Genomic DNA, 20,349 nt, shown 5'->3' with positions numbered 1-20,349 from the left:
TCCTGACGTAGCAGGGGCAAACATGGTGAGATGACTTTGTAAACATTAGAATAAGGTCAGTTTGAGCACTACTCTGCTAGTTGGCCAAATTCTGGTAACGACTCATGTCATGCCCTTAAAACATGTTTCAGTGGACTTCAGTTATTATTCTGAAGAAATACAGTGTGATTATTCATCATTCATTCTTTCAATGCATATTTAATACATACCTACTAGAATTAAAGCACTGCTGAGGTATGGAAGGTACAAAAAAGTACTACCCATCCCCTGCCACAACCCAGAAGGTATGCAAATTGCATGTGTAAGTTTCTCCTCCTACTTTTAGAAGTTTTTTTTTTTTTTTAAATGCAAATAGAAGACTAATTTTTATTCTGTTTCACGTACAGCAGTGTCTCCTCTTCCTTGATCCTCTGTAAAGTATTAAAAATAAGAGAGTTTTTAAATACATATTTTGTCAAGTAATTTGACTTCTAGGAACCTTGGTTTCTTCATCTACAAAATGGAGATGATAACTTTACAAGGATGTTCTTAAAATTGTCAAATTGTTAAAATTAAGTGGTAATGTATACACGGTGCCTGAAACATAATCAGTACTCAACAAATTCTATCTATAGGTATAATTATTATTCTGTGAGTGCCACTGCATTCTTCTCACCCAAGCTTGAAAACGTTTTCTTTATTCTTCCCACTGACACAAAATCAATTATCGAGTTCTAGTGGCTCTTCCTTGAAACTATTCCTCATAATTGTCCTCTCGTTTCCATTTCTTCTGCCACCTTCCTAATTTACCTTCCTTATTTCATCTTCTCAGATTTTGTGTTGGGCAACCAGATAGTTTTTCTTAAAACATGCTTTTCGGCTCCCCTGTTTAAAACAAACAAAGAACTTTCCTCAGTGGCTCCCCATTTTACACCAAATAAAGCACAAATGTTGCTGTTCAGAGTCCTCACATTTATACTTCGCTAATCATTTCCATTGTGCCTGAAGAGAAACTGTATTTCTGTCAGATTCACTCACCATGTCTTCTAGATCCAACTCATCCTTCAGACCCACTTCAAAGTCTTCTTCTAATCACTCTAACCAAATCGTCCCCTTATCTCATCCTTTATAGGATGTCTAAGGCATAGCATCACTTCTATAGCATTTACTTTGTATTAAAATATATTTTGGCAACACTATAGTGTTGGCAATACTATAAAAGTGTAGGTGTTGAGGCCAAATAATTGTGGTGATTAAATTAATAAAGCACCTTGAATATATCTTATCCTTATAAAGCACCTAATAAATAGTCATTAATATTATTGTTGTACATTTCTTATTTCCCTACTGAAACGTTCCTAGATGACAATGGTCTTCTGGTACTGAAGGTATATTTTCCAATACTTTACCTAGTAAACTTTTATTAGATTTTTAGTAATTCTAATTACTTGCTCACAAACGGATTTCTTATTGGTTCTGAGTTAACTTCTTCTCATGCTTTAAGACGTGATAACTTCATCGTTGTCAGGGATGTGCTAACTCACACTCACTGTGATTGATATGTGATTTGAGGATTATTAGTGTTGATTAAAAAAACCCAGTTAACAAGTCAGGATATGTAAGTGGATAGAACAGTTGTTTCGAGTAATATGACATCGTAATTGCAATTAACACTCCCTACTGCATGCCCTCATGCCAATGAGTACCAAATAGCTTAAGAATTGTTTTGAAATCCTGTTGCAAGTCCCTTATCTTGCCAGACTTATTTTTTGTAATGATTGGGAAGGAGGTTGGACTGAGAAAAAGAATAACATTTTATTTGAGGATCTCAAAGCATTTGGTGAGGCTACCTTCCATTTTGCAGATCGGGTACACGTATGTTTGCAGCAGTTCAATGCATTTCTTTTGGCTATACTGCCACCCAAGAAGAGGGATATCTGCACAGTAGAATATTTTATATTCCAAAATACTGTTCTTGGCTTTTCCAAAATAATTCATCTGCTCTTTTATCTTGTGGCCACTGTGACTGTGTACCCAGTCAGAGTTCCTCTCTCATGTGCCTGATGGAAAGATGAGAGGCAAATTGATGGTCTACCTGGAGCGATAGTATTGAACTTCAGCTAAGAGTTTCTTATTAGGTTTTTCCCCTGATTTTATTTTAATTAATTAATTTATTTTATAAATGTGGACCATTTTTAGAGTCTTTATTGAATTTGTTACAATATTGTTTCTGTTTTATGTTTTGGTTTTTTGGCCGCAAGGCATGTGGGATCTTAGCTCCCCGACCAGGGATTGAACCCACACCCCCTGCATTGGAAGGTGAAGTCTTAACCACTGGACCGCCAGGGAAGTCCCATCCCCTGATTTTATTTAATTATTATTTTTTTCCTTCTTTACTACTCATTTTCAATTTGAGTCAATTTGTTTGAATATGTATCCTTTTAAGCATCTTGAGTCTCTTTTCAGAAAGATGGGCACATAACTAATTTTTACACTATTCACACATGGGACCTGGGACAAGTTATTTAACCTTTCGAAGTTCCCTCTCTGTAAAATGGAACTAATAATCCATAACTCACAGAGATGTCTTGGGGACTAAATAAAATAACTCATGTAAATTACTTGGTGCATAGTAGGCATTCAATAAATGTCAGTTCGCTTCTTATCCCAGTTAATAATGCTTATTAGACTATATTAAAAACTAGAACCAGACTGTGATAATGCATTTCTTTATTAAGTACATAAGCCAAGTAACTAATTTCCCCCAGGGGGAAGAGAGAGAGATGTTGCATTAGTTTCATTTGGTGAACTTATTTATTAATCTTTTTTTTTCAGCATTATTTAGTTTCATAATCCATAATTTAGTTTCCATGCAGCCAAAATGTCACAGTTCAGTATTACTTTTAGCTCTATTGTGATTGTTTTCTAAAATCTATTTTTTACATATGCCATTTATTAGAGATCATTATTAATTATATTAACAGCTCGATTGTTTCATAACAACTTCGTGCTGACAAACTTTCGCTCTCAACAGTTTCCCTGAGCTCTAACGATTTAAAAGGATCAAGTTTTAAATGGCAACGTTACAGCAAAAGAAAAACCCGGGTTGAGGGGGCGACCCACACCGTCCTTGTTCTTTCGTGTTAATTTTATACGTTTGCTTTTAAGTGGAGCCACATTTTTCTCAAGGACAGAACCCAAGTGAGGCAGGCAGGAAAAGTGGGAACTGGCTAACCGAGCTGGCGCTTCGGTATCATTGCACCTTTAAGGACTGGAGACTTGGTAGTAGCTCTGCTTCCTTCCCGGCCCACCTCTGAACTCTGATTGACAGGGCGCCGGGCGAGGAGGAGCCGAAGGAGGCCGAGGAGGAGGCGCAGGGAGGAAAGCAGCGGGAGGAGGGGCCCGTCTTTTCTCCGATGGCCAATCAGGGAAGGGGGGCGGGGCTCCGGGTGCCCTCCTCCCTCCTTCCCTTCCCCGCCTGCCGGCTTCCCCGCCCCCTCCTCCCTTTCCTCTGCCCCCTCCCCTCTCCTCCTTCTCGTCCTCCTCCTCCTTCTCCTCCTCCTCCTCCTCTCAGGCTGTGGTTTTTCTGTATATGTTTCTGGAGTCCTGAGCCTGAGCTAAACAAAAGCAGGAGGCTGACGGGGCTGCTGGAGTTTGCAGAGACACGGTGGAGGAGAGAGCCTGTGCTCTGCCTTGCCGCCGCGGCTGGGGGAGATCTGGCTTTTGCAACAGCCCACCCCCTTTGAGATCACTCTGGCCCGGAGTGGGGGTGGGGGGCAGCGGGGGGTGGGGGGGAAAGTTTGCATTGCAATCCCCCTGCCTTCCTCTCCTTTCTCCCGATCAATGCATATTTGCAAAAGGATTAAGCCACAGATATAAGCGCCGGGAGCCCATTTCTGCCTTGCAAAGGATACCGGACTGAAAAACCAAAAGCCAGCTCTGATTTCTTTTCGTCAAGTGGGAAGGTGGTTTATTTTTCTTGCTTTTTGGAGTCAACAGCCTTCCCCACCAGCCCTTATCCCCACCCTCACCCCGCAACCCCTTCACGCCCCCCTCCCCCTCCCCACTCCCCATCCTCCCACCATCCTCTAAAGAGGCAAAGGGATTTTTTTTTTTTTTTCTTTTGGTCTTCTTTTTTACCCCCTTCCCTGTTTATCCTGAAAAGGATTTGAAGACAGCTTGAAGGATAAAAAGCCTTGGTGCTTCCCAGGAGCCGAGCCGAGGAGCAGAAGAGGAAGAGCCGGGGGCTGCCGTTGCCTTTGGAGATGGACGAGCAGCCCAGGCTGATGCATTCCCATGCTGGGGTCGGGATGGCCGGACACCCCGGCCTGTCCCAGCACTTGCAGGATGGGGCCGGAGGGACCGAGGGGGAGGGCGGGAGGAAGCAGGACATTGGAGACATTTTACAGCAAATTATGACCATCACAGACCAGAGTTTGGATGAGGCGCAGGCCAGGTGAGATGGTGGCTTTTCTTTTCCTTTCTTGGGGTTTTTTGTTTTTCTCCCTCTCGCTGGGGGAAACAATGGGAACCGAATCACCACAGCGCTTTCTTTTTAAATGTTATTTCTTTGCCCATTTTGACGAGCAACTATATGGCGGAGGAGTAAAATTTGAAGGAGCGTTGTTATCGAAAGTGTAATCTCCCATGCCGTGATATGGCTGTGTATATATATTTTTTCATATATATATATAGTGTGTGTGTGTGAGTGTGTGTGAAAAAAGAGGTCTTCATATATATCCAGACAAACACTCAGGCACGCCGAAAATATTGCCAACTGATCCAAAAGCGGCCCTCGGCACTTTTTACTGCTTTAAAAAAGTATCAGAGAGAGCAGAATTGTCAAGTTTTGAACAGCATTACATTACTTCTTGTTGAAGGACTCCGTAACATTACAAAATAAAATGTCCCATGAACACTTTATTTGCAAATTTAGTTGACCCCTTCCCTGAATTAGAGACTTTGGATTTTCTTTCTGGACTACTCCTCCAAAATTAATTTTTATCTTTTCCCCTTTATCTCCCTATTAAAAAAAAAAAAAAAAAGCAAGGTAATTCTTTGTCAGTAGTTGTCAGCTATCCAGAAAATATTTTGCATTTATTTAATTCTGTTTCAAGAAAAGCTGATGTAAAGAAAGAAAGAGATACTTTTGCTTTCAAACATATTTGGTAGGTTTAAGAGGCTCAGATATGTAGTGTAACTTTATTGTCTCTTATTTTGAGTGGGTTTACTAACCTTCCGTAGTACAGAATGTATGGTCCTTTAAAAAGGGGTGGGGGGGGGGAAATCAAGCATGCTCTTTTTCCCATGCTTCTTTCAGGACCACTTAGATGCTACTAAAATAGAAATGAAGGCAAGTGTGTATTTTATGTATTTCAATCCTATAGGATAGGAAGATCTTCATTAAGGAAGCATAATAAAGAAGCTGTGTAGCTTCTCAACTTAATCCACTACCAGGTATATAATTCTCCACTCTAGGATTTTACAGTGAATTCTCTTTTCAAAATAAAACATAAACTAAATAGCAACCCACCAACTGCTTGCCCAAGGCCAATCTCGAAAGGAAGAATTTAAAAAATCTAATGACCACATATGTCTTTACAATTACCCAGCTTTGTTAAATCTCAGAAGCAGTTGGGTTTTTAAATCATATATACACAATTCCTGTACCTCACAAGACTTAGTTATATGGAGAAGACATCATTATATGTATTTTTGTCTAAGGGAAATAGGAATTTGAGTTTAGAAAATGGGAAGGAGCAGTTAAAAACATGGATGTTATGAATTACACTCTTACTTTAGCTGTAAGCACATGCAACATGTAAACTCAAAAGTCCTGAGGTTTATGGGTGCTTGAAAACTTGGGAAGTTTCAAAGACTGGAACTATGCTAAATTTTTTTTAAATAGGGGAAAGTTTTCAAAAATTAATCGGTGCCCTTTTTGAATTTTATTATCCAGAGAAAAGCTAATAGGTAGAGTAAGAGGAAGATTTCCCACTGGCAGCCTCTTTTTGAATTGGAACAGATTCCTCCATTACATTGTTCCAGAAAAATAAACTCAGACATACCAATAAACTGCTTTAATAACAAGTTTGTGCAGCTGAAGGGGCCGGTAAGGCTGGAAACTCACCACTTTTCTGATATTTAGTCCCACTCCTTTTTGTACAACTGAGGACAGCCGTGGCTTGGCGGGTTCCTCCTTTTAATGGCCTAGATGTTGAGAGATCAGACACAATTTTGGGATAGTGACATTTTCTGTTCTCTCTCTATAACCCCATTGATGTGCTGTGGCAATGCAATATTTCTGCAAAGCCGTGTGGAATTTTTTGTTGTTATTTGTTTTTGCATTTGGGCCTTTATATAAGAATACAATTAATGAAAACTCTTTTTAAAAAAAGGCCCAGAAAGAAGTCTTTGATACATTGAAGTTTTTTTCACCTTTTTTTCTCATCCTGCAAGAGAACTAAATCGCCAGTAAGCTTTTCTTTTTGGTTAAACAATGTAACTGAGCAAATACTTTAATCGGGTGTTTCCTTTCCCTAGTCAGATCTTCATCATGTACATTTATTATTTACATAGGGAACCATTCCTATTTTAGACACAATGTGTATGTTTATTTTGATACTTCTGAATTTTGAGTTTATGACTCCTCTGATGTACAGTATATAGAGCATGGTTCATGGTTTCCGTTCATGAGGATGTGTCTGTTTTTTAACTTTGAAAGGGATTTAAAAAGAACTGCATGTGTCTTGAGTGCCAGAGGTTCCCATTTATCTTTACACATTCATTTTAGTTAGTCAACAGAATTCCCTTAACTAATAGCTGATATGATCAGTATTTTGTTTCCAAAACAATATCCTTCTGCTAAGTGCTTCCAGAGTAAAATAAAGGGAAAGGTATTGTTTTGGTCTTCAAGTGCATTCTGAATACAAACACACAGAAGAACCAGGTAAATCACTAATCTAAAAGGCAGAATTGTATTTATTTTTTCCCCAATGGGTGCAAGGTCCTAATTGTAAATAATTGAATTTCAACACCTGCAAATAAGCAGTGTGTGCACAAGCGACATAATGTGAACACAGAGAAATGAATTTATTCCCCATATGGGTATGTTTGCCCCCTGGCAATGCATTTCCATACTCTTTAACTTGGGGACTGAAATTTTATAAATTGACAGTTCTACTCAGAAGACCTTTCAAGCATCTTGTGTTTATGAGAATACAGGGGCATCTGCGGAATGAATTCGAACACATGGATGAATTAAATTTGAAAACACACACGGACCGAGAAGCAGACAGCTCCTAGGCTGTGGTGATTGCATAGATTATACAAAACTGTTAACCCATGCATTTGAGTCTGCCGTGTGTATTCATTGCCCTGGATAGGATTATTGGTTTAAGACTTCCACTTGGATTAAACTACTTATTTAAAAAACAAACAAACAAACAAGCCCAAAACTCTTCCTAAATGGGCGTAATTGAGATTAGTTCTGTTCTGTAGTTAAATCCCTACTCTCTCCCTGCTAATTAACATTATTTCTTTTTCTATGGCGGGACTCTGTATATTAAGTCATAAAGCAATTGAAGCATGCCACAGAGTTATGCTTGGTCTATAATTTTGGCTAAATGTTCAAATTTTCTTCCCCCTGTGCATTATGAGCAGCTTGATCTCTTAGAGTCCACCTAAGCTATTCTGTTGTTTCTTTCTTGCAGAAAACATGCTTTAAACTGCCACAGAATGAAGCCTGCCTTGTTTAATGTGTTGTGTGAAATCAAAGAAAAAACAGGTAGGAATGAGATTCCAACATTTAAGCATTTTCTTTGGCCAATTGACCACTTAACCGGCAATCAGGAACCCATTATTTAAATATTAAAATTTCAGAATAGAAGTACTCTCAAGATTGATCGCATATTCCAATAGGAAGTCCTAGTAGCCCTGCTTCCTGTAAAAGAAAGCACCAAGTTTCTTTGACAGTTATTACCAGCCATTACTGGTTTATTTGCCTTAACTCTCTTCCCGGCCTCTTTGAAATTGAGGCTGAGATAGAGGTTATGAAGGGAAATTTATAGAATGATGTGCCTTTGGGGGAAAAATATGAAAGTAAAAGTCCGTTTCCTGAAGGAATATATTTTGGTCCATCTTTAAAACACTTAATTCTTTTGGTGTTGGGCACCGGGGTGCTAAAGTGTTTAAAGTTTCCTTTTCTTTTTTTCTTGTAATTACACGAAGCAGCAAACTAGAGATTCTCGACAGAGTGTTGTCAAATATCTTTGTGGAAAGCATCACACAACATCAGGTTATCGGTATTTGAGTGCCCTGTGATTTTATAGCTGGGAGAATCACTGGGTTTAGGAGAATAGAATGCCACGAGCTCACTCATTCTGTTGTTTTTCTACTTTCTAGACCTCATATCATGGACTAACACACTTATAACACATCCCAGGAGGGCATTTAAAATTTAAAGCAACAATTAAAAAATAGCAGTCATCAATCAGAGGTGTTCTTAAACAACAGATGCTCTGGGAAGGACATTTAGCAACATCCTCTTGTTTGTTTATTTTAATCCTTAATTTTCCAAGGTGGGTGAGTCTCTCCCTTGTAAAAAGAAAAGAGTTGAGAAGGCAATCTGAAACCAGGGCATAAAGATGAGGAACGAGGGGTGGTTATATAAAGCGGGAGCTTCTGCTGGCCTCTGACTTGCTCGCTCGCTGTAGAGCAGTGCAAAGTACCTGACATCCTATTTATTTATTTATTTTTTACAACAAGGAGTGTAACAGTCAATAATTCATATCTAAACCGTATAAGCAAAGGCATGACATGAATGAAAGTGACAATAAATATGATTGCATGCCCGGCTGATATACATCGATAGTTACACATAAAAAAAGGAAGGGGGGGAGTGAGGGCACACAGGGTGGCTTTCTTTTTGAGTCCTCTCTGTGTTTCTCTTTTAAAAAATAAATAGTTTCAAGATGTGACCATTGATCAAATATGTAATTACTCGGGTCTTGAAATGTATGGAAAATTAGTAAGCAGCTCCTTTGTTGAATGTTATTTGTGTTGTGCATGATATCCCAGACAAAGCACCTGAGCAGTGATGTTTAGGTCTTTAAGTCTTCCAGGTTGCCTTGCCAAAGCCTAACCTTATTGCAAAGCTGTGAATTGCATTATTTTAGCTGTGAGACACCTTTTAAGAAATGTATGGATTGTGCATACAAATATCAAAAGGGCTTTTTCAGTTTGTCACACTTTCTAGTTGTTTGTTTGTTTGTTTTTCCTATTAGCCCGGATCAGAAAACCTAAGTGTGTATATATTTCTTTCTCTTCTTTCATTTTTTTCTTCCTTCTCATTTTCTTTTTTCTCTGTTGCTTATTTACTTGGAATATTTGGTTTGTTGAAATTTGTTACTAATCAGGTATGCGTTCCTGCTGATTTTGCTTCATAAAATGTAGAATCAAGCTATAAAGGCATATTTGATAATCCAGGCCAAAGAGACTGTATTTTAAAGACACTTTATCAGACTTTTATTGAAAGGAAGCCCATCAGGGCACTTAAATGTATATTGTGGCCAAAGTGTTTAATTCTAGTCTTCTAATTAAAACCTACTGAGGCAGTAGATCAAAGTGGGTGGGTGTGAACAGAGATCTGGTTCTGGTGTGGGTTCAAGAGTTTGCTCCTTACATGAATATTGCCTAAACTATGGTGATAGGAAGGTCAAAATAATACTCTAAAGGTATAATTGTTGGATTATATATTTTGTTTTTAAGATTTTCTGTTATTGAATGACATTAACATTTGGAGATTTTTAAAAATCTAACTCACGGTTTTGTGTGTTGTCTCTCAATATATTTAAAAAATAGTTTATTGAGTACTGTAAATTGAAAATGATAAGGATCGTTGGCCCCGTGTTAAGAGGGAAATAAACACACACACACACACACACACACACACACACACACACACACAGAGTTTTGGATTAAGAGGGCACCCATGGGTGAAAGTAAAAAAAATAAAAGAAAAAGAGAAAAAAGAGAAAGAAAAAAAGGCCTTTCTCCTTCTTATTCCTCAACTTGTGTATTGGAAGGATTAAGGGGAAGGAAGAAACCTGTCCTGGAATGTTGAGTGTTTGGTGTTATAGGTAGGAGACAACTGCGGTGTGTTGAAAAGGACTCTTTGATTCTAAAGCACGATTACTTACTCAAGATCGGCCTCACCCTCTTTCTACGAGCCCGCAAATCTTACATAGGTTGACGTGTCTGAGACACATAGTGTCTGTAAAGTTGTAGGAGCTCTTTTTTTTTTTCCCCTCTTGATACAGAGCTAGTGAAAAGATCACTTGGATGATCAGTTCACATACATTCCATCATTGTTTTGGGACTTTTCCTATTGTTACTTTCAAGCCCCTCACATTGAATGAGTATTTTTGAGCTTCCGTCTCAAGCATTGTGGACGTTACTTGATTTAGGGTGGGCTCTGTTTGTTTGTTTGTATTCTCACACGGAGCTCACTCAGTGGGCTTACCTAGGTCTTTACAAGGAAGGCAGGACCCTGAGAGGAAGCGTGGTGATTGCATTCCTTGGCTGCTTTTGCTTTTTTGATTTTGTGAAGGACTTTCATTGGAAAACTCAGAAATTAGTAGGGAAACTAGCTAAGATTGTCTTACCAACCTTTTGGAACTTTAAAGAAACACACACGCATAACACCCAAAGTAGGCAGCACCGTCTAGATTACAGTTGATTGATAGGTATTTAGTCAGAAATTACTGTGGGGATATTCAGAAAAAAAAAAAAAAAAAGAGAACCCTAGTGCCTTCTTGTTGAGAATGTAGGTAAGTTTTTATTTTGATACCTTTTTGCTTTTTTTAATAAACGCTAAGAACAAGGAATGCCTGCAAAATTCTCAGGCAGTGGATCTCAACAGCAAGAAAGCCCTGTCAAGACCTCCAGCAAGTGTATTTCAGAAGTGGCTTTTATCTGCTTGTTCCTTCTGGGAACATAGAGATTTCATAGAGAGTTTTGGACCATTTAATATCTCATTTTCTTTTGTTTCTTAAGAACCATTCCCTGTCTTCTGACATATTAGCAATAGGCTGGGTTTTGCATATGTGTAGAGGTAGTGGTAGTGGGGTTGATGGGATGGAAGAGAAGGAGAAGAAAAATTCAAACATACTGCATTTCTTAAAAAGACCTTAACTATATTTTTAAATGTTTCTTGATTTTTAAAAATTTCTGTGTCAAAAATCATGCAGGTTTAAAAATGAGGAAAACACAAAAAATATTGGGTGACATTTATAAGAAGACTATTTATAGATAGTAACGAATAGCTGTAATTGTTGTGGATAGTTTTTAATTTTAGAACATAATAGCTATATATGGCACTTTTCAGCCAATTTTCCTCTGCGTATTATCTACAGTGAAGTTATCAAATCACTGAAGGAGGTTAAAAAAATTATTTTTTGCTTTCTTAACACGCCTTTGTTCTCTCTCTTTTCTTTTTTCTCTGGGTTCAATTAACACCCCCATCGCAGACTGTAGTTTTTTTTTCCTGAAGTCTACTACTGTATTTCACCTTTTTTCACCCTCCCTTATTATTTTCGCCTGCCACTTCTTTTTAGTATAGCAATTACATTATGGGATTCCTAATCCTCGTCTTTTTATAGCATTAGAGAATAATTTGTGTGTGTGTGCACACACGTGTGTACATGTGTATGTGTGTGTGTGTTTGTATATGTAGGTGGAGGGGACACCGTGGAAGGAAGCTATATGTTTCAGGGAAATAATTCTGATGGGATTAGGCCTTGAACAGAGAACAGGAGTGTAGTGAAATAACTTCAGACAATTTAGAGCTGCCTCTGATCAGATTCCTTTTGGGGTTGACGTGGCAGGAGTGACTTTTCATAGAAGTTCATCTCTAGCAGGCAAATGCAAAAACTTTTTCTTGCTGATGAGAGAATTCAAGTATTTGGTCTTTTTTTTTTTTTTTTTTTTTTTGTGGAAGGGACAGAGAGAGAGAAGGGGAGCAAATGAAGGGGAGTTACTTGATTCAGTTTTACTTGAACCTCTGTTTCAGGTACAGCGATGTGCTAGGCAGAAGTCAGGTGATTAGACCCTGTACTATTTATTATAATCTGGTTAGAAGCGATAGACCTACAATAATACGGCTCCGTGGCAGACACAATATGAGCTTATGATGAGAAGCGCCCCTTCTCTTCAGTCGATTTTGTGTCATCCACTTTTAGAAGTGGATTTGGACCAATTCTGGCACCTGAGAGGTGGAGAGGAGGATGCAAAGAACAGCTTGGTCAGACCTACCAGAGTGAGGTCTTTGGAAATTTGGTGTCATTTCTTCTAACAATAGGATGTCTGTGAGGATTGGGAATGAAAAAGATTTAAGTGAAACTGAGGAAGCTGGAAGAGGATTTATGAGTGGGGAAACGCAGGGGAAACTTGTGACTTAGGCCCTGTGGGGTGTTGCGAGCTGGAAGGAGCGAGGGTGTGGGTCCCCAGGTGGGTGGCAGGCTGCAGTCTGGGTGGAGGCGGGCATTGCCTGCTGGTGCATCTAGCTCACTGCTGGTGCCAAGCCTCTCTCACATGCCTCTCTTCACGTGCTTCTCCGTTCTGCTGACATCCATAAACTTTTGCTTGTTGTTGGCAAAATTACAGAATTTACCCCCAAGCAAGCAACCAATCCCAAACCCAGATATCGAACATATTTAAATAAGAAAGCATTTTAATTTTAATTTAAAGCATAACCCTGGCTTCTCTTGAGGCGTAGTTGACATGCATGCCTTAGGAAAACTTAACATTGGTTAACTTAACTTTGGTTTCAAACCTTTGTTAGATGGATGCTGTTATGGTTGGAACTTGGTGTAGTGATTCTAAGCATACTTTTTACCTTTTCTTTTCATTAAAAAATTTGCCCAAAATGTCACATGGTTGAGGCAGTGTCCTAGGTGCAGCTCCCAAAGACAGCTCTTACTCATTTTCATATGCCCCTGGGAGCACCCTGTCCATTTGCATGGCCATTTTAGCCTGGGTTAGAGGAATATGATAATTCTGGCTCCACTCCTGCCCCTTACCTGAGATGGTGTGGTGAGGGTTAAGGAATGTAGTAACTGATAAATAAAATCAGCAGAGAATTAATGAGTTGTTTGCAAAGTGCTTTGAGCTCCCTGAGTGATATAGATAAGAGATGCTGTATTTTCTATAGTAAATTATCTCAAGACTCCTATTCTATTCCATTTCATAGTTTGTCATTGTGTTAACTTTTTCTACGAATATATAATTAAGTAGTGAGGTAGTCAGTATGTCTCATCAGGAGAGTTCTCTGGTTGAATCTTTTGCCTCATCTACATCTTAGTGATATCACTTCTCAGAACTTGGCAGAGTGATTTCCAGAATTAAAAAAAAAAAAAAAAAAAAAGAGTGTGGGTATAGACTGTCATAGGATTATAAAACCTATCTCCCTTCATGGCAGAATAAGGTCAGTAGTGACTTCCCGGAAGGTCTTCTTACCTCTGACGGCTCTGTTTCAATCTCTCAATTATTGGTGGAAATCAAGATTGCAATGGGTGGAAAAATTCATCCTTTTTGGTTTAGGTCATGGTTTCAACTATATCTCCCATTGTCATTCTGTCAGTAAATGGAAACTGGGGTGGGTCCCTCATACCTGTACTAGTTCTGGACCTACCACTAAGTAGTTATAAGATGACAGGCAGATAGCTTAAATACTTTTAGGAGAAACTATAACAGTAGTGGTTAAAGATTTGGTGTCTGAAGCTGGACCACCTGGGTTTGTATCCCGATCTCCTATTTTTCAGCTGTGTGACCTAATTAAATTTACTAAACTTCTCTGTGCCTCATTTTTTCACCTGTAAAATAAAGGTAATAATGGTACCTATTTTAGAGGGCTGTTGTGAGGATTAAATGAGGTAATACATGTAAATTACAGTGCCTGGCATAGAGTAAACAGTCCATAACTGTTAGCTTTTATTATTTCTGGCCCTGTTTTCTTATATGAAAAAGAGAGGCTTGCACCAGATGGTCCCAAAAGACCAAGCCAATTCCAAGACTCTGTGATTCTATGCTGAAAAAGGAAAAATAGTGCTGAATTTAAGATTTGTTTTCTTATGTTTCTCTTGCCATTCTCTTAAAGTGAGAATGAGTTATATCTGGCCAAAAGGCTGGTCGAGGTTGGAAGAAGAGGGGAAAAAAAGAATGGGTAAGAGCAAAGACAGAGGTTTTTAATTATCTACAAACCGGACAACAACCACCTGAAAAGCTAGAATGGCATTTTTAGTGATGGTGTTTTCTTAGCATCAGCAACTGGAGATATTATGTAATCATAGTTAAAAATATTTTCCCTTTGAAAACACATAGGCCCATCCATTCAACTCAAAGTTTCAAAGCAGGAAGAGTAACATAAAGTGAGTTTAGGGCAACCTGACCTCTTCCTGTCTTCTTCATATGTTGTTCCTTTAGGGAAAATGTTATATCAGTCATAATAACAACCTTGATACTAGTAGATTTTTTTTTTCTTTTTTTAACAGCTTTCTTGAGATATATTTGATATACCATGAAATTCACCCATTTAAAGTATACAGTTCAGTGGTTTTAGTGTATTCACAAAACTGTGCAACCATCACCACAACCTGAATTTAGAATATTTTTATCACCTCCCACAAACAACCCTGTACTCATTGCTGGTCAGTTTGTATTTCTCCTTTTGCATAGCCCCTACTAATCACTGATCTCTGTCTGTATGAATTTACCTATTCTGGACATTTCACATCAATGGAATCATATAATATATGGTTTATTACTAGCTTCTTTCACTTAGCATAATGTGTTTAAGTTTCACTGTGCTGTAGCGTATACTGATACTTCATTCCTTTTTATAGCCAAATAATATTCTATTGTATGGATATACCACATTTTGTTTATCCGTTAATCAGTTGATGGACATTTAGGTTGTTTTCATATGTTGTTGCTGCTCTGAACATTTGCATAACAGCTTTATGTGGACATGTTTTTATTTCTCTGGATATATACCTAGGAGTGGAATGTTAGATCATATGGTAACTCTATGCTTAGCATTTTGAGGAACTGCCAAACTGTTTTCCAGAGTAGCTGTAGTAGGTGTATTCTTAAGTTTTATTGTAAATAACACTAAATTTGGTCTTCGCCGCTCTCAGCATTATTTTTCAGCCTTTTTCTTCAATCACTGATCTTTCTTCTCCATGTGTAAGGGTGTACTGTATTTTTTTTTCTTCTTTGATTAATACCTACTCTAAGAAAAAATATTTTGATACATTTATTTGACTTGAAGTGTGCATGATCAGGATTTATGTGAAACCTCTCTCAGAGCTATCTGCATTTTAGAGAAGAAAAATAATAAGTCAAAGGAATGAATCTCTACTGCTAGAATTTCAGGTGTCAGGTTCCCGGAGAAGAAGACCTTTGCCAAAAAGGTCAGACAAGTTTTTTGAATAGCAATCTAGTATGCTAGAAAGAGCATGGTCTCTGAGTCAAACCAATCTGGATTAAAATCCTCACTTGTTGTGTAACGTAAGTTGATTTAACAGAGGTTCAATTTCCTCATTTGTACAGTAAAGATAATACAATGTAGGCTGGTTGAAGGACTAACCAAGACAATAATATAAAGCACATAGTTCCATGAGTATGCTCAATACATGGCAACTACTGTTATTTTTCTGAAACCACGTGGCTGTCTACCACTGGTCTCATTAGTTTGACCCCGTCTATTCAGGTTCGGTTTTCTACGAGCTCTGGCCAGGAGTTTTAGAGGCTCACTGAGATGCTTCCTGACCCTGCTTTTAAATGCTTTAAATGGTTTTCAATATGAGAGGGGAAAAAAGTCAGGGGCAAAGCTCAGCAGAAGTTACCCCAACATTCCTGTGCCTCCTTCCTTCAATCCTAGAGTTTCTAGGGAGAGAATCCCATAGAACAGTGCTGTGCAGTGAACACATGTCATTCTAAATTTAATGTTTTAAATTTTCTAGTAGCCCATCGGGGAAAAAAAAGTAAAAAGAAACAGGTGAAATTAATTTTAATAACACATTTTATTTAAATCCAAATATATCTAAAATATTTCAACATATGGTCAACATAAAAATTATTAATGAGATATTTTACATTTTTTTTGTACTAAGGCTTTGAAATCAGTTGTGTATTTTACATTTACGGCACATCTTCCATTTGGACTAGCCATACTTCAAGTGCCCGATAGCCACATGGGGCTACTACTCTCCGTATTGAAGAGCATAGCCGTAGAATGGTTGTCCTGGCATAAATCTTTGTTTTGCTCTTTTTTTGGCATAATTTTCACACTCTAAGGAAGAGTGTGAAACTTGATTGTTCCCTACTCAGACTTGATCTGGTAGTTCTGCAACAATTGAAATTGGTTCCTGATGGATAGCCATGTTCCAGAATAAAGCTTATCTAAGGCATTGCTTTCTGGCAGGGAATATCCCACTACTGGGAGCCAGGATGAGGTGGTTCCCCTTTACCTTCTTCTGTTTTTTACTTTTTTTCTTTCCTTAACTCCTCATTTTATGGTTTGATACCTTATCCATAACAAAATCTGAAATGTTCCCTAAAATAGAATGGGTGGTGGAAGCAGCCACCTTGTTTTTGTACGGCTAGGATACAATGGAAAAAGTACAGAGAATTCTGTGTTTGCTGGACCCTGAATCAAGAGTTCTAAAGCCTAACACTGCCTGCCTCCAAGTTACTATGTTATTTTGAGAATGCCATTTAACCTCTTGGTCTCAGGTTTCTACATCCATGGAATGGGCCACTCTAAAGAGCCACTAATCTGACCCCACGTTTCATGGATCATGAACCCCAACATAGTCTCCGCCAAGGCCTGGATACATAGCACTGAAAGCAGGTGAAGCATTTATGAAACACGATTCTTTTTTTCATTGTTATGGCACTTCTGATTTATCCTCTGACTCCTTATATCTTTTCTAGACAGTCATGTAAAACTGGTTATGGTGGTGTTAAAGCTGCCTCCATCATTCAAGTTGAGCTGGAGAAGGCAAACCGGGAGGAAAAAAAAATAGTGGTTTGTTTGTTTGTTTTTTTAATTGAAGCATTCAGTATCACATTTACAAGGCCAGCTGGAGGCCAGTCCCAGTTTAATCCACCTTGTTGATTCCATGACTGAATGCAAATTATGTTTCTTTTGTGTCCTATCTATTTGTAGCTATTGGATTCTAGACTGAAAATTGCTTTTGGAAAATACAAAGATATATGGTTGCAGGCTTGGAAGTGCAGGATACCTTTGCCAAGTTCATATGGTGCAGCGCAGGGAGTCAGGAAACTTAGGTTTGATTTTCACCATAGAATTGTGAACAGTTGCTTGTTCAGTGTGCCTCAGCTGAAATACTAAAATAATGTCTGTTTCCCACCTACCTGTCAGTGGGGCTTCTGGAAACAAAGTGAGGATATCTAGAAAGATGTTTGACTTTCCTTGAGAAAGTGTGGTTCAGTAAGTGTGAGAAGAAAGTTCCATCTATTTGTCCTGCTTTGAGACAGGGTTGAATCTGCTAGTAGGTCAAAGGAATACATTTACCTAGTGGCCTGTGCTGGTAGGGCTGAGAGATAGCTGTCAGTCAGTCATTTTTCTGAGAGCTTTAGGTGATTTGAGCCCAAGTCTTGTCACTGTAAGAGAATCCTCCTTATAATTACCATTGTTAATAGAATTGAAAGTTTCCATTTATCTTTTGTCCCTAACAAAGAGAGCCTCTCAGAGACCCTGATGACGAGCCCAGCCTACATCCATTCTGAAAGGATACGAGTACAGAATTTGCATGCAGAGGCTCTAGGGCCGTGCACCCTGCTTACATTAATAAACATTTAAAAACAAAGCGCGGGCAACACATGCACCGCTTTCCTTTGTGTGGCCTCCTTACTAGGGTGCTTGTAATCCCTAACCCCTTGCGTGGGAAATGCGTGGGTGGGTGGTGATGGTGCGCGCAGCACGGAGTCTGAAGGCCGGAGAAGTAACTAGATCGTGTGAGGAATAAATTAAAGCAGCTTCGTCCCGAGGCCAATCAAAGGGGAAAGGAGAAAACAACCAGAAAACGCAGGAGATGAGAGAGCCTGTTTGCTTAGATCAGGTGGGAAAGAGAAATCGGAGTCGTCGGGAAGGAGTTTAAGGGGATGCATTACGAAATAAAACTTTGGGAGCTTAAGAAAATGCTAAGAAACCTTGGAGGAGCAGGGTGGCCGGCCACATGGCCTTGTGCTAAGCAGAGGCCCCTTTCAGACCGGATCGTAATGCTCTGAGCTGGGCCTGGGTAGACGGGCGCCTGGGTCTTGCTGCAGCAGCGCGCACAATTAGCCTTTCAGAGGAGGGGGCTCTGGGGGAGCTGCGAAGCCTCCTTGAAAGCTGGTGACCTCACCACGGGGCTGATGCTGATGCAGGGGTATCAGCGCCCGCCGCCTTCGCGTTCCCGGCCGGGCCCGGGGGGCCTCCTCTGCGCCCCGTGGGGCTGCGCGCACTGGCAGGGAGCCGCCGCCCAGCGCGGAGCCAGCCTCGAGCCCCCGAACCCCCTGCGCGGGCCGCCCGGGCGCGGCCCGGGAAGCCGAGAGTCCCCGGAGAAGGGCTTGGTTGTGTTTTCACCGATTCCCTCCTCTTGGGCGCCCCAGGATCCCTTCCTCCCCCCGCCACCTCCTCTCCTTAGCTGCCCTCACTCTCCAATGCCCGAGAGGGAGATAGGAGAGGACCCCCACCCCCCAGGGGGAAAGTCTCGCGGGACTCATCCTTCCTTTATTAAACACCTCTCAGTCTGGGCTTGGACCCTCGCAGCCACAGCAATCGGAGCCTCCAGTGAGCAGCGAGGGTGCGGGGGTATGTCCCCAGGGAGCCAGGCGCGGGGTCTGGGCCGCATTTTCGGTATGCAAAGTGGCCGTGCAGTGCAGACGCTGGCGGTGGTGGTCTTGCATACAGAAGTGAAATTCAGAAGGCAGCGTGTAAGCACGTGGGTGAGCGTGTGCGGGTACCCTCGCTCACAGGCACACATCTTAATTTGCAGCTCCTTGCTTAGTTGCCTCTGTGTTGTTTCCTCTCTATTCAATAAATAGTCCAGTTGATGCTTCATGGTATTGAAATGAATCAAATAACATAATCTGAAGTTACTGCAGAAGCCCTCTCCCATCTTCCCTCTCTCAGCTCTTACAGGGAGCACATCATCTTCCCCTGGGGAGATTTTTAACCCAAAGAACCTTGATGTACTTTAAACAGCGCTGACATTTGTTTTCCTTAAGCTTGGTCTGATTTCTTTAACACTTGAAGAAGGTTGGGTGCCTTCCCACGGACCTAGTTTCTTATATGGTGGCTTGTCTTATCTCAGAGGAAGGCTTCAAGGGGCCTCACGCTGCCTTCTTTTTGCGAGAGTCTTCTGAAAGTAAAGAATCGATTTTGGTAGTTTGCCCCCCTCCAACCCCTACACACATAGTTGCCTCCCCTCCCCCACCTAGCCTGCTGGAGCCAAGGCAGGAAGGGGCTGTCATCATGCTCAGGCCTAAGCCATATTACTTTATTTTTCTTCTTAGAAAGTTACACTAGGAAAGATGTTCTTGATGTGTGATTATTATTTTTAAATGGATTCTTGTGCTTTCTTATCATTGCTCTGTTGCAGCCTCCCTGGGCACCCACCAGGTCCTCTAATAGACCCTCCAGAAAGTTTCTATTGAATGAATGTGGGAGAGCAAGAAGGTTGAATTCCCTCATTACTTCGAAAATCTATGAATTAATTCTCTCTATAAATTTCCACCAGCCCAGTCTCTGATCCACCAGCTGAAGAATGAGGCCCATTATTAATTTCACAGGATGAGTTTCTCATCCCAGTAACTCTGGGGGAGAGGATGGAAGGGTTATTATATAGGTTGAGAGTTCACATGTTCCTTCTGACTGTTACAGATGTTACAGCTAAAATATAAGAGTAGCAATACTAATCCAGCAATGGGGATAATAAAGAATGAAAATAATTGCTTCCCTCTGTTCCTGATTTGGACACTGCCACCTCCTACTCATTTACCTACTCATTTACTCTTCATTTTTTAGGTGTTTCAGGCTGCGATATCTTGGTAACTACAACTGCAGATTAACTTCCTAGAGGCTTATACGAAGGAGAGAATCTCCCTAGTGGCTTCCATTTGGTCTTAAGTATGCAAAGATTGGTTGTCTTTTCAAGATCCCACTAGAATATGTCTTCTCCTCACTTATGTTGACTTATGTCACCTCTTGAATGTTGGCTTTCATAAGTGAGGGTCATGGAAGCTTGATTGTTTTTAAGTAAGTTTGACCAGATATTTTTGAGCACCATCATTTCTGGAGAT

At 40.0% G+C, this 20,349-nt stretch overlaps 1 protein-coding gene across 5 annotated transcripts in view; it reads left to right on the top strand.

Moving 5' to 3' along the window:
• Positions 1–3,539: 3,539 nt before the first annotated feature.
• The window catches only part of PBX1 (PBX homeobox 1), a 315,946-nt gene continuing 299,136 nt past the window's right edge, over positions 3,540–20,349 (top strand). Inside the window, exons 1-3 of one of the 5 annotated variants that reach the window (XM_061183156.1) lie at positions 3,542–3,944; positions 4,145–4,435; positions 7,692–7,765. In XM_061183156.1, the coding sequence (XP_061039139.1) occupies positions 4,245–4,435; positions 7,692–7,765 (265 nt within the window). In that variant the 5' untranslated portion in view covers positions 3,542–3,944; positions 4,145–4,244. Of the gene's footprint in view, positions 4,436–7,691; positions 7,766–20,349 lie in introns of all 5 variants that reach the window. The other 4 variants (XM_061183157.1, XM_061183155.1, XM_061183159.1 and 1 more) reach the window with 4 other exon arrangements.

The sequence above is a fragment of the Eubalaena glacialis genome, chromosome 3 (assembly GCF_028564815.1).
Source record: "Eubalaena glacialis isolate mEubGla1 chromosome 3, mEubGla1.1.hap2.+ XY, whole genome shotgun sequence".
In the NCBI taxonomy this organism is placed as follows: domain Eukaryota; kingdom Metazoa; phylum Chordata; class Mammalia; order Artiodactyla; family Balaenidae; genus Eubalaena; species Eubalaena glacialis.
The sequence above is the reverse complement of the archived record's forward strand: the minus strand, read 5'-3'. Positions and strand labels throughout refer to the sequence as shown.